Here is a 19,490-nt window from a genome sequence, read left to right as displayed (position 1 = left end):
TTAGTTGAGTGGGCCAAAAATCACAGTTTACAAATTACATGTGAAGTAAATAAGATTATATGATTGCATTTTTTTGAAACACAGTGGAGACTGACATCTATGTCTATGTATGCTTCAGGGCTAGCTGCAATTACCATATCATATGCTTATCCCCTGTGATTAAAATGCAGCCTCTTTTGTGTTATGTTTTAACGTGTTACATGAAACATACAAACATAGTTCATTGCATTGTCTACTTGTGTGACCTCATGACATGCTGGAGGTAAAGTACACTTTGTCATGCATGTCAAAGGGAAAAGAACGGCATGAGCAAAGCATGGCTGAGGATCTGAGGAAATAGAGCTTTCATTTTCTACAGGCTTTGTAATCTGCCAGTATGTTGTCACTTCAGAATCTAGAGCTCCGTAAAATGGAATAGTTGAGGGGGAGAAAACACCAACTTGAGGAGCCAAAAAAGAACCTGGAAGGCATTGCTCGGCTCGCCTGATCAGCAGAGTGTCAAGGGAGAAGCGGATTCGGGAGGTACTCACGGGCCCGACAAAGCCTGCCACCATTGTGAGAAGGAGGGCAAAGATGGCCACCAGCATTCGGGTTTGGCAGAATCTCATAAAGACTCTCGTCAGGGACGCCCCTTCACGCCCACGAGTTTTTAGCTCGTCGTGCCACAGCGATTCAAGCCTGGAACACACAGAACAATCACACACAGTTAGTAGTTATTTTTACCATCAATGATCAATGGCACACCCACTCCATGCTCTTACAGCAGAAACATTTTTCCAATATGTATCATGGAAATTGGTGGCTCCAATGTTCAAGCAACTTTACTTAGTAGCAGTATATTTTTCGCCATCAGTAATATATTCTACAATACAAAGACAATAACTGTCATATACTGTGGTGACACATGTGGAACAGGCTGAAAAGCAAAAGCTGGCCAATGTTTATGTCAATGTTTTTTTTTTACTAGCATACCGATTGGCAATTGGTCCTGGTGCTAGGACAGATGAAATGTTTTCACCATGGTTCAAGAGTTTGCCTTTTTCTGTTTTCATCTTATCCCTTTTAATTTCCAGAAATTAAGTTATGTTTTGCTTTAAAAAATGTGAACTTTCTCGCCACCGAGCACAGTAGGGAGCAAACCTGGGTTAATTTTAATGGCAATCACACGAGAAAAATATCAGCAATTAGGCTGCAATTAACATCAGATTAACACACACTTTATAATCAGACTTGCATGAATGATGTAGCATTTAATTAAGATTTTGAAAGAACGTATTAAAGACGTGTCTAATGCACTCGTATTGCGATATAATGCTCTGTAAAAATGTGTGGAATATCATGTTGGCCAGGTTACTAATGACTCCTCTCAAGCAGCAACTGCCAGGCGGCCGCCGAGAGTAATTTACACCCTAACGACTTTATTAAAAACCAATCAAAGGCAGAGAACATTAAACCAAGACGACTCTTCTGCAGCCTGATAATTACGACTTGATGTCAAAAAACTCAAACGGACCAAAGGATGTTGCGGCGTGAGTAGCCGCATGGCACCCAATGTATTGATTTTAGCCCGAGGAATGCAATTTGAATTAAAAAATGATAAAGAATAAGAAACCACTTCCTGGAGTAAAATGCAGCTTTACAACTTTGAAACTACGGACATACATATTTGTAAGCACCACACTGAAGAAATTACTTTTTTTTTCAATGGATTAGTGGCTACTACTGTTAGCAGCAGATTAGCAGGAGAGGAAGCCTTATGTCATGAGACTTCAGTTCAGCGATACCCGAGATGTGTGTTGTTTCTCCTTTTTTGTGATGCCGCCACAGATGGGTGCTAGCCGCAGACTTCACAGTTATGATGTTAAAATGTTATTCAAACCAAAGTTAACCCCAACATTTTCTTTACAATGTGTTCCGTGCCCGTCCACAAGAATAAACACGGCAGGCATTCTGATGAAGGTTGCCTTTATGGAATGTGAATTATGCAGCAAAATCCACCCGTTTTGATCCATCTCATTAGCAGACATTTTGCCACTTGCTGTCAACTGAAAAGGACATCACGGTTGCTCGGGGCTCAGGTACCGATCAATCACGCGTCACATGTTGTCTGATTTTTGTCATGTGACGTTAGTATGTTTTGTGTTTGCCAGCTGAGCCGAGATTTGTCGTGACCTGAGCCCTGAGCAACTGTGATGTCGTTTTCAGTTGACTGCAAATGCCAAAATGGCTGCCCCCAAACGCAATATTCATCGGAACGCCGCCATTGCCCTGTTTAGACTAGTGAGGCCGCATAGAACATAATTGTAAAGACAATTTTGGGGATGACTTCTCCTTTCAAGCATTGAGCAGAATAGTTAATACTGATAAAGGTATTGTGACCTCAAAAGGAACGACAGGTGGCATCTAATTTGTTCACAACTGTGGTTGTACTATTATTGCCCTTTGATATAAATTGTTAATACTCCCGATTACAATACTCTGAATGCAGAAGAGCCACATACTGGGATCTACGCCGAGATGATTGAAAAGAAACGTTCCCAGCAGTCGACAGCCAAGCTGCTGTTTTGAGAGGCGCTTTGGCTCAGACATGGCATTGAAGATTCGCACCTCACTGGGCACCGGCAAGTGTCAACTCTCCCAGGGTGAGTTTTTTCCCTTCTCCACCATCTCGCCATCGTCTCTGCTGTGCATCTGAGTTGCGTAACTGTTTCTACTATGGCAACACACACTAAATCCCTGCTTGCGACAGCGCTCCAGCCTACCATCATTGGCCAACCATGGACAATGTGAGCTCAGTGCTGGTTGGGTGTTAAACTCACTGGACACCACATTAAGTACGCTACATTGAAAATTCTGCCCTTACAGAGATAATAATGCTTTGTTTTGGATGACTACATTTATATTGACAATATGGCATAAAATAAAATGGTTGCACGTTAAAAATTATGACCATTTTCTGCAGACGGTGTAAGTTATTTTATGGAAATAAGAAAATACGATGAGTGCCTTATAATCAGTGTCAAGTGAAACTGGAATTCAAAACTAAATGAAAGGAAACGGCAAGAACTGGATGTAACAAGTCGGATGAGCTGGAGCCTATTCCAGGCGAGAAGCATGGTACACTAGAAACAGACATCTTGAAGTATGCCAAAAAATAAAAAAATGTGGGGCAACCACAGGAATGTATTTAACCTTTAATAATTTGTGTGGTAATAGTCCACACTTACTGTTTATTGTACGCCGGAGCCCCAATGGCTCTTTCAATACAAAAAAAAGTTCATCTTCTTATCGTCCGTACATCTCTCGGTGCAAAAGGTTTGGTGAGCAATTTCGATTAATTGCCATTGATTATCCATTTTTTACGGATGTGTTTTTGTTGACCTTTCTATGCCAGTGACATGAAGTGACAGGCAGAACTGATATATGATAGCGTGGTGTTCAAAATAATGATTTCAACCTTACGTAGGAGTAACCCAATTTGGTAAAAATTCACAGCTACCAAGCAAGTGAGGAAGCAAAACCAGCCAGCATATTTTAGTATTACGTTTGGTTTAGTGCGACTGGCTCATTCTTCAAATCGGTTACTGTTAATCTGTTTTCTTTTCTGCTGCAGTTCAACAGGTACTCTCATCATATTTGCAATGCCGTGGTAACGGTACTCTTCAACGACAGCGAATGACAGCGACTAACGCAGCGCATTGCACGCTGAGCAGTTAATGACATAGCCACCAAAGTCTGTCGCTAACTCTGTCGCTAATCTGTAATCGTTATTATTCTTAGGCTGCCCGCCATGCCCAGAACAACCCGTGCCAGAGATATAACTGGATGTCCATCGATTAAAAGTCGCGGTGTCAAACGAAGCACGCAGAGTGCAAACACGGGCATGGACACGAAGAGTGGGAATCTTTCCACAGCAAATTCCCACAAGCTGGCTTTGCAGCTGCTCTCTCAGTTCCTCTCTCTCGCTCACTAGTGTCAATGTTTGACCAGCACTGGCGTCGCCTTCATCTCACTCACAGGTACGGCTGAGAGAGCACAAGAGCGCTTGCCCCAATATTTGTTGAAAGATGGGGGGGGAATATATAAAAATAATCCAGCTGAGATATGAGTGTGAGAGACAAGAGGCCTGGTGTGGATGGCCCCTTCATCACAGCAGTGATACACTGGGAATGGAAATCATTTCCGCCTTAGTCTTCCCGTAACAATTCAGAATTGAATTCTACTGGTAAATGGTAACTCAATATGCCATTCTGGGTTTTATTCTGGTGCTCTCTTAAAGCAGCTTTGCTTAATGTTGATCCCAATCAGCTCCGCCACGTAATGCGATCTCGTTATAGAAGCCCTGTGTTTGTACGAATGATTACACAATAACTACTCAGCAACTTTACTGGGGGTTGGCTCCATTGCGTGGCAAAATACTAGTTTACTTCATTTGTATCTGAATGACGCAAGTCGATTCTTGAACAATCTGTCTGGCTTGCCATCTACAGGCTGGTAAACTTAGTACGTTAATACCGTTGTTACTTTCAAGATGGATTTTATAATTCAAGGGACAGCATGCAAACTCCACACGGGATGGCCTGAGCTGGGGTTCAAATTCAGAACCTCCCGACTGTGAGGCAAACATGATAAGCACAACTTCGCCTTGCTGCGTCAGAATATCAATCATTATATAATTGTTGGCGCATAGAATTGTGTGACTGCGAGTCCTCTTTGAGTTTACCTGTGGATCATTTCCACTATCACACTCTCGTGTTAGCATTTCGCGTTGGACCACGCACTGAGCTCACCTTTGGCAGTTGATTTCGGAGGCTTCGTGGCAGGACAGCCCCCACACGTCATTTATGGACAAGCTGGACGTCTTGTAGGCTCTTACGACCAGCGGCGAGAGCCAGTGCAGCGTCATGAAAGAGAAGAACCCGGCGTTGTCCACCGGGTGCTGGTGTCTGAAAAACAGAACCGATGGCATGTCATGGCTAAGACGACAACAGGGTAGCGTGGAACACACAAAAGCGTTATGTTGGGCAACGGGCGTGGGGTGGGGGGGTGGGCGGCTTGATCTATCTTGGCGTTTGAAGAACACAATTGAGTAGAGGGCAAGGTGAATCTTGCCCGCAATGTTTGTGCAATAATTTGCAGACTCTTCACCAAAGAGCAGCTCACGGCTTGTTTATCACTTAGCATATAGTACTCCAACGCGCACAGCTGTCTGCTACTCGGGGATAAGATTCCGTTTGTTATCGCCACTTCCTGCGCTACGCTAACGGCCAGAAGGCAAGCAAGCATGTCTGTAGTTTGTGTGCTTAAAAGAGAATCTGGCTGTATTTGTGCCATTAACTTGCACCCTGTAGCACTACTGTAACATATTCAGCACTATCTTTTTGTTTGCGTTTAGCCAGCAGGAACGTCCAAAGTCAAAAGTGTGACATCAGTTCATTTTACGGTTCTAGAAGATTAGCTCCACAAGTGTGTTTTGCTTTTTCTTTGGCTTCTTGTGACGCTACACAGGGTATCAGTGAGCTTTAGTAATCTTCCAACAGTGAGTAGTTTTACATTATTGTAGTGTCAAGTCAGGATTATAATAGTCTTACTTTTGTTGGGGGTTTCTTTGTTGATTCTTTCAAAAATACTTCATTGTAGTTTAGTTTTCAATAGTTTGAGTAATTTTGTTATTTTAGTTTTTAAAATCCCTTCTTTAAACCTCTTTACCAACAATGTTTTTTTCATGTTTCGGTTATTTCGTTCACGTTTGGGATATCCGTTTTTAAAAGCCCTTTTTTAAGTCTCTTTACCGACAATATATTTTTTTTAATACTTTTGTTATTTATGGAATATGAACCTATAGTGTTCATAACTTCTTTTTACACTGATATGACTGTTCATATAACCTAATATTTGCCCATGTTTGAACAAAAAGGTTTTACAATGGTAAATGCGAGTGAGGTGTCGGTTATCAGCGAATATCTTCAGCTTTTTTTTTTTTTTTTTGGTCTGGAATGTTTTCCAGATGGGCCGCGATCGTGCGTGATATCTTGTATGACCATATCGCTTGAGATGTCATCGCACCTTTGATCAACACGGTGTTTTAAGCTTTTGTGGATTCATTCTTACACTTTCCCCAAATATGTTCATAAGAGCGATAAGAAAAGAATGCCAGAAGAGAAATCTACACTAGAGGTGCGTTTTCAATAAACTTAATGTAGTTTTTTAAATTCTTTTTAAAAAATGTTTTTAGGTTCCCCTTGTTTCCACACCCTTTTACTGCCGTCACCCCATAACGAGTACTTAGAGACGGATACAATAAAATGTCATCTTTTACTTTTGCGTTATCCTGAAGGGCTTCAGTAGCTGTATGCTTTTCCGGTAGCGGCCGCGTTTTTTCGGCCCTCTCTCCACAACCACCTCTGCTTCCTCCTCCTCTTCCTCGGGCTGGAGGGAGGCCATGGACAGGCCGTCCATCCGCCCGGCTGCTTCTAAGGCGTCGGGAAACATGGCGGACCCTATGGAAATGGAAAGGACAGCAACATGATGAAGACAACTTCTATGTATCTGCATGTTACTCTTTTTGAGCAATTTGCTGTTCATTTTGTTTAATCGTAAATTAGCATGTTGTGATTGCCAGTATTCATGGTCGGTAACACTGCTGTGACATTCTGGAATTCGGGCTTGCATAATCATGCAAATAATTATCCGAAAATCTAAACCGCTGAGGCAGATTTTCTCCTAATCTAAAGAGCTAATTATTGCGAACACTACCGAAAGCACTGAGCAGTGCGGAATAAACCAGGACTTTACTTCAGTTCGCAGACATTTTTTGCTCACGTTCACATTTTAGAAATAGAAGAGAATTTCACGGGTTCTGCTTTTCCTTTGAGCCTCGAGACGTGTTGTGCTGAGTCAGGTTCAAGACTTTGAGGAATCACCTTGGTCAAAGGTCACGATGGCTCATTGGCGCGCAACATAAGTGATTATCTATTTAAAGCCGTCTTCAGCTCTTTGGTGGACATCTGAGCTTCTTATGTAACGGCTGGGGAATCTTTTCCTCAAATGAGGGTGGGGGGGTGTCATTTTAAGTTTGTTGTTTGTTTCAAGTACATTGATCGATTTTATTGCTGAGCTATTGGGTGAATAATTTCAACTAATTTGTAAAATATATTCATTTTGTATTTTTTTTTTAATGACACCCATAGTTTAAATTGGTTCCTCGCTGACATACACTGCTTACACGAACAACATGCGAGTGAACAGAGACAATTAGCGTATTTAAAAAAAACGGTTTTATTAACTTTTAACCCCTTCTCCTTGTCTATAATATTTTACAAAAAGAGTTCACTTCTCACTAAGAAAAAGACAACATGAACTGAATAATTTTCACGTTGTCTTTTGTTTTACCAGAAAGAATCCTGTTGAAAGGCAATTGTGGTACCAATCACGCTAAGACATAGTTCCCATTTCCATGTTGCAAAAGTGGCGCTTTAAAACATTGTTAGAAACTTTTGACCCAAGGAACTGCTTCCAAGCTGCAATGCCCTGGTCGCTTTGCCTCGCCAATGATTCAGAATGACAAAATAGATTCTTGAAAATGTTAAATGTTTAACTAAAGATTGTGCTTACATCATTTGGTATCGGAAGAAATAAAGCAAATCCCAGAAGGGGCCAAAAAAAAAAAAAAAAACCCAGAGGCAAGCCTTAATCTTAACATTGTCCTTATTGTTAATTGTTTTGACAAGTGAAGAGGAAAAATAAAGTCAGAAATTAGATTTTTGAGAGAAAAAGATTTCAGATCTCAATATAAAGCTGTATTTTTTTTTTTTTCCTTTTACATACAACACACTTCCAATTGCAGTGCACATGTGTGAAGAGTGTGATTGGAGCTTTATGAAGAACACCTTCTATTTTCCATATTGACCACAGTCATATGAACAGTTTTTCAATGTCTATCTTCAAAAGATCATGTCTATTTTCAAAAGGCCATTCATTGCAGTCGAGATAGCCTGAAGAAAAAAAAGCGAGGCCCCTCGCTCGCCTGACAGAAAGCGCAGATAAATTCATGCTGCGCCGAGATAACAACAAATGCTCACCTCAGTAAATGACGTAGACCTTGTAAACAAATGATTCGGACACTGTCAAAGTACAGAACTTACAAAAAGTACAAATTAATCTTAAGTGCATGCATTTTTTTCCCCGGACATTCTGAGTTCCTCCCACAATGCAACATGTTAGTTGCACTGAGGAGTCAGTGATTCCCAACTTATATATAGGCACACAAATTCATGTGATTCCAATGCTGTTTTGGTTTGGTGGCGTACAGTGACATTTGCCTCGTGTAAAATATGTGCCATTGCTCAATAAAGGTTTAAAAACTTCACAAATTGTCCATTAGTGTAATGTGAGTGTGAATGTCAATTATATCTTACTATATAATAATATAGTATATTATTATACTATAATAATAAGTATTATTATTCTTGCTCATAATACACTCTGGAATTAACTCATGAGAATCTTGCCTCAAGTCAAGAGAAATAATGCATTTGTGAAGAAAAATGCATCATCAGTATTGTGTCAGGTAAGAAAAAGGTCACTGACACAAAACTTTACAATCAGTAATTTTGTGTTTTTAACAAACTCAGCAGTTTGTGTCATTTTTGCTAGAAATAAATGTCCAATTTGTTAGTTTACAACAGGACTCTCACATTGACCTTGTCCCACAATGAAGGAGCTTGTATTCTTAGACTGTTTTGTCACAACTAGATACTAAAACGAAGTGAAAAGGTCAACATGACAACACACTTACGTGAATGTTGGGCTGGTTGGGGTCACACTTCTCAGATGTTATGTTTACGCGCATCCAACGCGAATGAGAATGACCATGTTTGCTAGTTTACTAGCTTTTTGCTCAGAGACGCGAGGGGAGCACACTGGAACTCATCTTCCGGCTCGCTGAAGATGCAGGCAGAGAAAGAGGCTGCGGCGTCGGATGCGGGAGGATGGAAGAGCGGCCCGGAAAACATTATCAACTTATCCGCCCGTCTCACGTGGATACAGTACGTGCCCCTTCCTTCCAAAGCTCCGCTTCACCGACTATCGGAGCTCCGCTGGGAGAGGAATTCCCGACATCACGCCGACGTCACAGAGTGTCAGCCAATTGGTGACGGCTTTCAACGTCACGCGAATGAGGAAGTGCAAGCGGGACACAAAGGAGGCGGAGTCGCGACAAGGGGGCTACGTAATCACCAGCGCGAGAGGGAGGGTGGGCGTCTGGTCAAAATGCCATGTGATTTGTTTCCCATCACCTAGTGCTCATCCGATCGATCAATTGTCAAGCAGCCATAGAGAATAAATGTTGAAGAAATACACTCCACAATGTCAGAAACGGTGTATTGACAGATGAATGAGCTCTGCAAACATACAAACATTCAAAGTTTTAGCAGTAACCAAACATGCAGGGAGCACTAGAAACACACACACGACCAATAACAACATCCGTCCGTCCGTCCGTCCGTCCGTCCGTCCATTCATCCATCCATCCATCCATCTGTCCATCCATTCATCCATCCATCCATCCATCCATCCATCCATCCATCCATCCATCCATCCATCCATCCATCCATCCATCCATCCATCCATCCATCCATCCATTTTCTTAACTGCTTGCCCTCACGGAGGGTCGCCGGTGTGCTGGAGCCTCTCCCAGCCGCAGGGCTCACATAGGCTAACAACCATTCACACTCACACCCACGGGGAATTTGGAGTGTTCAGTCGGCCTCCAATGGCCACCTTGCATGCATTTGGAATTTGAAACCGGAGTACCCGGAGAAAACCCAAGCAAACACGGGGAGAACATGCAAACCACACAGGAAGGCCAGAGCTGAAATCAAACCCACCATCTCTACACTCAGGCGTAATATGAATTTGCCCACCGATGTCACCATGTTTGGTTTGTTCATTTTCCCCTACCTCAGTGTTTCTTGTTTTTGTACCACCAGTGGATCAGCTCAGAGAAAATCAGCAGGCTCGAGACAAGATGGATTTTTAAGGTTTTGTGAACTCACAAATACGCCGAGAATTCAGCTTGCATGCAATGTTATAAAAATGAAAGGGCGGAAGCAAACCCCACACAATACCATTACGTGCAACTCCAACATTTCTAGTGTAAACATTAAAGCAGTTTTTACAATTATGAAACTTATTTCGAGCATTTTCTCTCATTAGCACAAATTAGTACAACAAAAACACACTTTGCACATATTACAAATAAGTGCAACACCAGTGAAAAAAAATAATGCTGGTTTGAATTTACACCACTGAAAAAAGTCCCAATTCAATGGGAGAGCAACTTTGTATTATTTTCTTTGTAAATGTATTTACAAGATTAACATATATAGCCTGTTTAGAAAATAGCCCACGATTCACAATTCAAGAAGAGAAATATTGCCAATTTAACAAAAAAAATTCAATCTTTTATTTACAAGATATATGTTTCCAAACCAATTTATTGATGATATGACAAAAGCAGTAGGATGACTTCTGAAGTGTTTATTTTTTGCTCATTCAGCCAAACAGAACTTGCTTCACAGGCACTTCACAGATGGACAATGACCCAACGCAAATTGAGAAAGCAAACCAGTCTTTTAAAACAAAAGAGTGTGGAATATGATGCAATGGCTATGTCTATCACCTGATCTGACTGCCTGGATGTGTCACCATAGCAACAACAACAAAAATGTCTGTCAATAGTATTTGTCTTAGCTTGCGTACCATTCGAATTTGAATGTACGTATTCTAATGTTATTCTACCATTATTCTCATGCTAAAATAAGAATAAAGCAGTCAGTCGTTTAAAAGCAAGAGCATGAAATTGAATGACAGACTTGTGTTATTTTTAGCTTTTGTTAGCCTGGTAAAATTTAAGACAACTATTCCCGATAAAGTGAAAACAAAATGCACCAAACCTAACCGAGTGGATCTATTAAAAACACAAATGTGTCAACCTTGTCAACATCTCCTCTTAGAATAAAGGGGAAAATGTAAGAACCTGTATTGATATGAATTATTTGGTTTTTTTTTCCACCAAGCATAAAAGTATACATGTCAGCAAATGGTCAAAGAAATCCACTACACAGTACTTTTTGGGTCTTGTGTAAGAGAGACGATGACAAAGACATTATATTGTGACATCTTTGCCACAAAGGATGACTGCATCAAGATGTGGAAATGCCGTGTTGTCCGCGTGCAAGAACCCCGAGTAACTTTTTGCGCAGGATGTGAGGAAACGCTCACCGTAGTACAAGTAATACTCAATAGGAGGCGCTGTCGACGCACCAAGCTATCATTTGGACTTTTCATTAGACTGAGTGCACAGTAATACTTACCTGGAAATGACAAATATAAAAACACACATGCTTAGCTTAGCTTGTTGGTAGTTGTTGCACTATTAGCACATAGTAGTCGCGTATGTTCCATGTGAAGGCAAAATAATTATAAGTTTTTCAGCTTCAAAGCAGATAAAGCATATATTTTGTAGGATCTCTGGAGAACCTTTTTACCCTATCTTTCCAAGCTGGCAATTATTTGGCTATGTTTTGTGGTATTGTTAAGTATAAATAAGACAAAGTTGGTCATTCTTGACATTTAGAGATAAAATTGGAGCGGTAGTATTTTGCAGTACCTTTAACACAGTTTAAAGGTGGCGTTTTCCCACTTATATGTGAGAAAACTCTTGTGCTTTAAGAGATGTTATCAAAGGTAGAAAGCTGACGTTTAACACCTGACATTCACTTCTCCCACTCTAATGTTGAGACATGATTTTATTGAGTGCATCGCACCAGTCAGTGCTGGCATAAGTTAATCATGCCTGTGGAAGCGTAATGGTCTGACGGTGCTTTGCTCCTTCAAGACCTGGACCACAGGGGTATGAAGTACAACACCTCACTCTTATATCTCCTGCCCTGTTGTGTTAGGAACAATACCAGGCTCGGTGCTGACGTCACCAAATGATCTGATTGGGGGATATTGTGTGGCTGTCTGAAAGCACACAGTTGGAGCAATGTCCCACATGGGCAGGGTTTTGCATCAAAGACATGTGGATCAATTTTAGTTGAGCTTGTATAAGGGGATTCCATAATGATGAAAAGAACATCATGCCTACAGGCAAATGTGTTTATGGCAGCGTGAAGATCTGAGGTTGCTTTGTTACTTCAGGACGATAGGTTGTGAAGTTTAATACCTGACAGTTGTGTTGAAGACAGTTTTATTCGTCACACCAGATGTTGCAGAAAGCTGTTTCCTTGTTAAAGTTCACACAATTGAGGCCAGATTTGTGGAATTCTGGATGCATGTCTACATTTTGGGGAAATTTTGCAGGATCCCTGCCTCACCAAGGCGCCTGCATTAGCGTCTTTGCACGGTGGGGTGATTGTTGTTGGTATTTTAGGTGTCATGGCACCAGGCATAGGCGGCATCCTATTATGTGCTTGCTGAAGGGAGACGGTCATAATGAAGTAGATGAGAGCGCCGTCAGAAAGCAGCACGAGACAGGGAGGTAATTAAGGCTATCTCCCACATCACAAAACCACCCAAAGGAATCCCGGGCATCCAATTACAGTCATCTTCAGCATGGAGAGTAGGTGTTTGGAAATGGGAGAAGCAGAACGCGGGTGCCCTTAGTTGTGACATTGGAACGCACTGTTTGCAGCTTCACACATTTTTAATGGCTTTAAACGAACAAACATCAATGGCTGGAGAGCGACGTTCCAGGGAATTTTAATTAGTCCGTTTGCTGCATTCTCTCGCGATGCCCGACGCGATGCTTTTGTGTGCACCAGCAGCCCTACAAAAAGGCCTAAATTGCCCTGTAGGCCGTCAACACAAAAGAGAAGACACCATTAGCATCCTTGTTTGTGCCATGGAGGCGGCTGCCGTGACGCAAGGCACCGAGTCACTCGTCAGGGCCTGGCAGATGAGTGCACAAAACTTTTGCCAAACTGTTTAATGAATACTAGACACAAAAGAGTGTATGTGTGAAACAACACCAATATAATGCTGATCAGTTGAGAGCAATGGCATTTATTCACTCAACTACAGAATACCAAGGTCTCATAATTATAACTTCATTTGTGCATATGCTGTTTGGGTATAAAAATATAGTATTTATGTAAAATCTTTAGTATATTCAATGAGAAAAAATGAAATCATCATTAATTAAAGACATCATTAATTTAATTAAAATAGTTTTTGAAGAGTTATTATTTCAGCGTATTCACTTAAAATAATAATTACATATTAAATAATGTTATTTTAAATTATGAGGGAAAAACCCCAAAACAAAATTTTATAATAAAAAAACAAACTCTCGGCGCGTGTATGAATGTATGCTCCCCGGCACGGCAGAACTCTACTATTAAAATTCCCCCCCCCCCCCCAGACAAAATGGTCTAATTTGATACCCCGGAAATTGAAGCTGAAAAACACACCAAAACAGTGTCATATGAAAATTCCCTTTTTATAATCAAAAATACAATCCAAGCATGTACAGCATATAACAACAATTCTATGCAACTTTTCACAGCCTTTACAGAAAATGAAGAAATGTATGATTTGGATTTTTTTTTTTTCAGAATGTATGTTACAAACCAGGAAGGATAAGATGAAATAAAATAAAACAAAACAAGAGGAGGGATGGAGGCTGCAGGGTTTTGGAGGTTTGCAGAGTTTGACCCTGATGACGTGGCAGGTAAGTAGCCCTGTGTAGTCCCGCTCAGACCTGCCAGAAAGGCTCAGAAAGCTTCGATGCCCAATCCTTGTGGGCTGCACTCTCGTCCGAATCCAGTGACTCCTCTGCCCCGACTCTCTGCGAGTCTGAGCCATGTCAAGTAAACATTCCTTTAAGCGCAGAGATGCCGTCTTGAGAGCCGTGGAGGGTTTGGGCGCTCCCTCCACGAGCCCGCCCTTACGTACTCTTGATGCCCTGGAATCCGCAGAAGTTCCAACGTTTCTCCAGACTGGCGCCGACACCCGTCAGCTCCTGCCTGAAGGTGCAGGGCAGCCTGGAAAGGAGCGCCTCCACCTCAGTTGGGTTGATCTACAAGAACAGAGAGGGCAATCAAAATCAGAGGTGGGGACTCCTGTCAAAATATTTGCTACTTGCTTACATCTGGGATTCACACAAAAAAATATTGGATTGTCATGCTAACCGACTGCCGTAGCACATTGGCTACAAGCAGACACTCGCAAACCTTCGCCACCCAGTGAGATATGATCTTAAAACTGATTGGGTTGCTCTGGACTTTGGGTTGAAGAGTGGATCGGAGCAGACTGATTGAGCTGAAGCTGGTCACCAATGATTTTTAATCACAACTAGCGTGTTATCCAGGTAACCGAATGTGCTGTCTTATTGGCTTAGTCCCTTTTGGACCCAATGCTGGGTTAGATGTTGCGTGCTTGCTTGCTGTGTCGTGACACAACAGCGCCGCGTGTGATGTCACCAGATAAGCAGAGCGGACTTGGCTTCTTCTGCTTCCACTTGTTGTTGTTGTAGGTGGAGGCCAGCCAGGCATATTGACAAATGTGCATGCAGCTGCCTAATGAGTGTGTGCACTGGAGTGTGTGTGGGAAGAGCAGACAAAACGTGGGCGCCCAAACGTATCATCGTAGCAACAAATAAACACAATTCAAGAAAAGACTTGTGTTCTTTCTTGGACATGTGTGTGACACGGTGAGTCACAGCAATGGAGAAACATGCTGGCACTATCATTTTCCAGGCTGATTGTAAAAAAAAAACTGCATGCACGTGACAAATGAATAAATGTGCGATAGAAAATGAACATTTCCCTTTTTGTGGCGCTGTAATAGATTAAATGCCGTTCCGTTAACTTTAGTGGCTAATATTGATTTGATACGCGAGTAAACTAAGTTACGTACTGGGTAGATTCCAGACTGAATAAAACTTGCGAGTCAAAGTGCCTCAACATGTATGGTTGTCAGAGTAGTGAGTGGGCTAAAGAATTTGGACATAAAACAATGAAAACAAGAACGGACAGTCTGTGCAGTAGAGTAATAACGTGTCTTAAACACTACTCGCAGACAGACGGAAATAAAAGAGGGGCACTCGGGCAGACGTGACGTGACTGAAAGGGACTCAGAGCGTCCGTAGGATTGATGCCGCTGTTTGGCGACGAACGTGCTTTTAATATGTTCCGGCATCGGGGGAAATGGGCCGACTGGCCAGATCGTGCGAGGCGCACTCACCGATGACATTTTAGTCTGGGAGACGGAGACAAACAGTCTGAAGAAGTTTCTCAACCTCTATTCATAGACAGTGACTGGGGCTGAACCATCCATTGACTGCATTCCACAAACAATCTGGGTGCAATTATAAGGCATTTCCTAATGACCACTTCTCTTAATAGGGAAACAGCATTGGGTATATGCTTTCTTAACACAATCAATAAGCTTTTTGGCTTTGTGACTTGGTCAATTGGACTTCATTTTCACCTAGATACAACATCATCAAAGGCACTTGACGATTAAAGAGACTCCGGTCCTGTAGGTGGCGGTAATGGACATCAAAAGTCACCCGTTTTTCTATTACAGGTCTGTCCATGAAGGTTGGCGACTGTAGATCTTAAATTTGTGAATACGTGCGTCCGTACTCAAGGGAGCTTCAAACTTACAGTGTTTGTTTATCATTTTCTTTTTAATATATCCTTGCAACCTGTTCCTTTGCTTTGTGCTTGGTGGAGGTATGACATGCTCATTTTGAATTGAGAGAGGTGTTCTTTAAACTGTTGTCCACAATTTTTGTTCATTTCAGCTACCTGAGACGATCAAACTACGAGGAACATGTCAAACTCCATTTAGGCCACTAACAACTCCTATGATTACATTTTCCACAATTTTCATGAGCACACTTTCAAATGAATGGATAAACATTCATGCTTTTTGTACTCAGGTTTCAATATTGCTCGATGTTAGCATAGCAATTGCCTACCTTGGTGTCGAGTCGCTGCAGGTAGGAGCAGATGTACTCAATGCTGGCTCCGAAGGGATGCACGTGCAGGAATGTGGAAATGATCCCTGAAATAGGACACAAACAGGTTGCATCTTAATATGAACAATAAAAACACGACTTATACTGTGGGAGAATGGTGGCATCATCTCCTCCACCTTTTACATTGTGGCTGAAAAGTGGATTAGTGCGAGTGTTTAACGGCAGCTTTGTCACCAAGGCCTCATCAAAGACAACCTCTCCCCCAAGTGAAAGTAAACCATCTGCTTTCTGCTCACACGTGGCCCCTGGGGAGCCATCATACACCCACTCCGCTCATACCGGCCACCTGCGGAGCATTAAGAGATCTACCCCGATGGCGTCTACCAAGGCCACCGCCGCCACTTGAGGCTCTTTGGCGAAGAAAACACATTCCGTCTCTTGTAGCAAATAGCTGAACACGAGCAATGTGGTATGGCCATCAAACAAGTGTGGATGCTGATATTCAACATTCTCTGTGCATTTAGTGACGCATTGAAAACAAAATGAAGGAATATGTGAATTGTAGCTGCAAATCTGCCTCGCTAATTTGCTCCAAGATCCAAAAAGGGCACTTCTACTTCTCCCAAAAGATTTCTGAGATATACGTAAAACCTTGTTTTATGACACTTGGGATAACATTGAAAGAAATTCTATGCCTATAGCTAAGTCCATTGAATGAATGAATAAAATAATAAATAGATAATCTCTTAGGGAAAACATGTTAACGTGCACATGTGTTTTACTTGATACATTAATAAATGTTTTCTTTTTTTTCTTTCAGTTACAATTTTCAATTTCCCAGTGTGCAATCACTGCTTCCCTTCTGGGGTGGCATTTAAAAAAAAACAAAAAAAAAACTTTTATGTAACCTTACACCCTTAAAATTGATGGGTTTAAAAATTGTACCAATTCAGAAAGTTGGGTCAATGTGACTATAGCTAATTCCATTGATTGAATGAATAATGTGACCCAACTTTCTGGGTTGTTTGGCAAAATACAAATCAACAATATAAAAAAACAGCCCAGTTTTTGGATTGTTTTGTGCAAAAAGTGGGGCAAAGGTTTTGGGGTAAAATAACCCAGGAAGTTGGGTCAATTTTCAGTCCAATTTTTAACTCAAATCAGGTTGTTTGTAACCCAGCATTTTTAAGGGTGTAGTGATGTAACTGCAAAAGAAACGTCCCTCTGGGTCTTACCGACGAGCACGGCTTCTCTCTCTGAGTGAACCGGACTAGGGGACCTCCTCTCTGTAGGACCTTCCCTCTCTTGACTGCAGGATAACGGTGCACTTTCCTGTATACACACACATATAGTGTAAACACACTTTAAATGGGAAATGCACTTTATTTTATAACTGTGTGAAATTAAGTAGCCATGTATTTTTTTTTTTTTATGAGCTCCCTATTTTGGAAAAAAAAGCCATTGAGTAGGCTTTTATGAATTATGTCTCACTGCTGCCTAACTGTAGGACTAATTTACATCATACCACCTCCACATTACAACATGCTCACTAATTAATCAGAGGGGTACATGAGTGAAAATACGAAAGATGCCTTTAGTGGGTTTGCTTTTTTTTTTTCCCAGACTCGATGCTGTTTACGAGCCCACCTGCGTAGGCGCAATGTTCTAGCTCCCCCCTTGGTTGCCACGACAACCATTTTGGTGACCCCCCTGAACATGTCACAGGCATTATTTAGATTCCTGGGAAAGGTTTGGAGTTTTGAAATAAATACACATTATGTCTTATTTCCATTCATATTAGCTGAGAAGGTAAATAGGCAACCATCAGCCGTGGAGTAAAAAGAAATAGAAACAGACAACAAAGAGACAATCAGCATGCGAATACGTGGAGGAAAGAATTGCGGGAATGAGGCGAGGAGAGTACTTTGCCTGGAGCGACACAGGCGCGCGCACACACACACACACACACACACAAACAGAAAGTATACTTGGAAGAATAATGATCAAATTGTTTGTTTTGGAGCTGTGACAGGTGGCAAAAAAAAAAAAAGACAAGGAATAAATAATGTTTGTGTTTGGCGTCCTACATAATATTATGTTCTTCCCAACACTGCCGAGTGGTGTTGTCTTGAAGCCCTCCTTTGCCCCCCCCCCCCCCCCCCAAGATCCCCAACAGTGATTACGCACGTGTTGGACTTTATTGGGAGACTAATGCGAGCGGGTATGAATGACATGTCATGTTGCAAAGGGAAAGCCAAGAGACGACGGCTGCCACTTACACTAGTTTGATTAGCAGCCTCGTCGCCGCCTCTGTCATCTTGTTTGGATCGTTCCAGCTTCAACACAATAACAAATAGACATGAGGCGCTGGATGTGCACTCCTGTACCAGAGTATTTCCAAGGTTGTAAAATGATGTGGAGGAATTCATTCTCGTTTTACGCAGGGTGAGCGGTTCTCTTTCGTTGACACTGCTTTTCCGCGGATGCTGTAATTATAGATAAGGTAGGGTCCTTGGTGGTTTTGTTGCTTTGACTTAAGTTTGGTTGGACAAATAATGGCTCGTTATTTTGTTGAATGCTGGCATGGGCTGCTGCATTCACATCATTGTATGAGTCACAATCCCTCGCAAATCTAAATTGATGTCACAGACACCGGACAAAATGTTGCCACCAGAATTCATTTATTGAATAGGGGAATTGAAAAATGATAATAATTAACAGTCTCTACAATTTCCTGATTTAGTTCTTCTCATTCACTACACCAAGCAAATAAGATTCTTTTTGAGAAATCCTGCTATCCAACTAGCTAGCTAGAACAAGAATAATAATAATAAAAAGGACTTAATTGCATTGATGTCTCAAACTAGGACACATTCGGAAATACGCTCCAAGGGGGCACTGTAACTGTTGCTCGAATTTGCCGTTCGGGAGTTTACAGAAAGCACCAAAATGAGGTGTCCCAGCACCAGGCCCTCCAACTGGGTACAAGAAGTACAGATGGGAGCAGTTCGAGCACGAGTTGCTAAGTGGCTTTGAACATAAGGTGCGTTCTGAAATTAATGAGAGCGGAGTGCACTTACCACTCCGAACTCACACACACACAAACTGCACGGGTTCAGAGTGAATTTCCGGATGCGCCCGAGGTGGCTACATATACTGTGACTTACTAACAATCTAACGACTGACCGATGTCAAAGAAATGGGCAATATCCGTGCAGATGGTTGGTATTTAATATTTACTGAAGTATATTCATATTTATCAATTCAAATATATTTGGTCAGATGACAAAGCTGAGAGTCAGCACTGTGCTGAGGAAAAAAATGAACACATGCCAACTCCACGGTCAGTGACGGGAATAGCCATAGCGTCGGGGTCGCTCAGTCGATGGTTGGAAAAGATCTCGTCAACATGACAAATCACCCAACAAGAGTGGCTAATCTTAAGGGAAATGCACACCCAGGAATGGATTTTTCTGTCTCACATTAATGAGGGTGCCTC

The 19,490-nt window shown here is 41.8% G+C and overlaps 2 protein-coding genes and 1 long non-coding RNA gene across 7 annotated transcripts in view; 1 reads left to right on the top strand and 2 right to left on the bottom strand.

Moving 5' to 3' along the window:
* Positions 1 to 9,130, bottom strand: part of LOC147060808 (ATP-binding cassette sub-family C member 5) — a 28,596-nt gene extending 19,466 nt beyond the window's left edge. Inside the window, exons 1-5 of one of the 2 annotated variants that reach the window (XM_085903407.1) lie at positions 8,798 to 9,130; positions 8,082 to 8,100; positions 6,320 to 6,500; positions 4,791 to 4,946; positions 531 to 678 (exon numbers count right to left, since the gene is read on the bottom strand). In XM_085903407.1, coding sequence (XP_085759533.1) covers positions 531 to 678; positions 4,791 to 4,946; positions 6,320 to 6,492 — 477 coding nt within the window. In that variant the 5' untranslated portion in view covers positions 6,493 to 6,500; positions 8,082 to 8,100; positions 8,798 to 9,130. The remainder of the gene's footprint in view (positions 1 to 530; positions 679 to 4,790; positions 4,947 to 6,319; positions 6,501 to 8,081; positions 8,101 to 8,797) is intronic. The other variant, XM_085903396.1, reaches the window with a different exon arrangement.
* A 216-nt stretch (positions 9,131 to 9,346) lies between these two features.
* On the top strand, positions 9,347 to 10,958 carry LOC147060807 (uncharacterized). Its single transcript, XR_015065556.1, has 3 exons — positions 9,347 to 9,904; positions 9,990 to 10,040; positions 10,559 to 10,958. It is a non-coding gene; the product is annotated as an uncharacterized LOC147060807 (long non-coding RNA).
* Positions 10,959 to 13,506: 2,548 nt separating this feature from the next.
* Positions 13,507 to 19,490, bottom strand: part of enox2 (ecto-NOX disulfide-thiol exchanger 2) — a 142,413-nt gene continuing 136,429 nt past the window's right edge. For all 4 annotated transcript variants that reach the window (XM_085905961.1, XM_085905964.1, XM_085905963.1 and 1 more), the window contains exons 13-16: positions 18,271 to 18,327; positions 17,227 to 17,323; positions 15,992 to 16,077; positions 13,507 to 14,083 (exon numbers count right to left, since the gene is read on the bottom strand). In XM_085905961.1, the coding sequence (XP_085762087.1) occupies positions 13,952 to 14,083; positions 15,992 to 16,077; positions 17,227 to 17,323; positions 18,271 to 18,327 (372 nt within the window). In that variant the 3' untranslated portion in view covers positions 13,507 to 13,951. The remainder of the gene's footprint in view (positions 14,084 to 15,991; positions 16,078 to 17,226; positions 17,324 to 18,270; positions 18,328 to 19,490) is intronic.

Source organism: Syngnathus leptorhynchus, chromosome 2, assembly GCF_054491065.1.
Source record: "Syngnathus leptorhynchus isolate UIUO chromosome 2, UIUO_Slep, whole genome shotgun sequence".
In the NCBI taxonomy this organism is placed as follows: Eukaryota; Metazoa; Chordata; class Actinopteri; order Syngnathiformes; family Syngnathidae; genus Syngnathus; species Syngnathus leptorhynchus.
Note: the sequence above shows the minus strand (reverse complement) of the source record. Positions and strands in the feature narration are given on the sequence as shown.